Raw genomic sequence first — 759 nt, forward strand, 5'->3', positions numbered from 1 at the left:
CCCCTCCTCCCTCAGACCCAGGAGTCTTGACCCCCAGTCCCCTCCTCCCTTAGACCCAGGAGTCCCGACCCCCAGATCCTCCTCCCTCAGACCCAGGGGTCCCGACCCCCCAGCCCCTCTTCCCTCAGACCCAGGAGTCCTGACCCCCCAGTCCCCTCCTCCCTCAGACCCAGGAGTCTTGACCCCAGCCCCTCCTCCTTCAGACCCAGGAGTCCTGACCCCAGTCCCCTCTTCCCTCAGACCCAGGAGTCCTGACCCTAGTCCCTCCTCCCTTGGACTGGGGGTCCTGACCCCCTCCACCCTTGGACCAGGGTCCGGCACCACTCCTTGAAGCCTCCACAGCCCAGCTACTCACTCCATGGGTAGAAGAAACCCTGGATTCCATTCCCATCTGTGAGAGAAAGAGACATGTTGAGGCCCTATGGTACAGCTGGTGGCTCCCTGCTCAGATCCCCCCTCACGACCCGACGCCTCACCCACTGCACCATGCAGGAGCAGAAGGAGAGTCAGAGCTGAGATCCCGGAGCCAGCCATGTTGCCTCCCCAGACCCCTGGGCCTCTGTGGGGTGCTGGCCATCACCCCAGTAACGCTGGGCCCCACCCTGCCTATGACCCCCAAGATTCCAAGTTCTGTTGCTAAGGGGTCCCCTTAGTTATGAAGAAAAGAAGTGGGAGGTCACACTAGCCTGGTTAGTCTGGTTGCTAGGGAGTTGTTTCCCTAGCAACCAGGTAGCTGGGGCCTTGGAGGAAGGGGGCTCT

At 62.1% G+C, this 759-nt stretch overlaps 1 protein-coding gene across 1 annotated transcript in view; it reads right to left on the reverse strand.

The window, feature by feature from the left end:
* Positions 1-534, reverse strand: part of TMEM190 (transmembrane protein 190) — a 1,530-nt gene extending 996 nt beyond the window's left edge. Inside the window, exons 1-2 of the mRNA XM_006868099.1 lie at positions 477-534; positions 356-391 (exon numbers count right to left, since the gene is read on the reverse strand). Coding sequence (XP_006868161.1) covers positions 356-391; positions 477-534 — 94 coding nt within the window. The remainder of the gene's footprint in view (positions 1-355; positions 392-476) is intronic.
* Positions 535-759: the final 225 nt, after the last annotated feature.

This window comes from Chrysochloris asiatica, unplaced genomic scaffold (assembly GCF_000296735.1).
Source record: "Chrysochloris asiatica unplaced genomic scaffold, ChrAsi1.0 scaffold00116, whole genome shotgun sequence".
NCBI lineage: Eukaryota > Metazoa > Chordata > Mammalia > Afrosoricida > Chrysochloridae > Chrysochloris > Chrysochloris asiatica.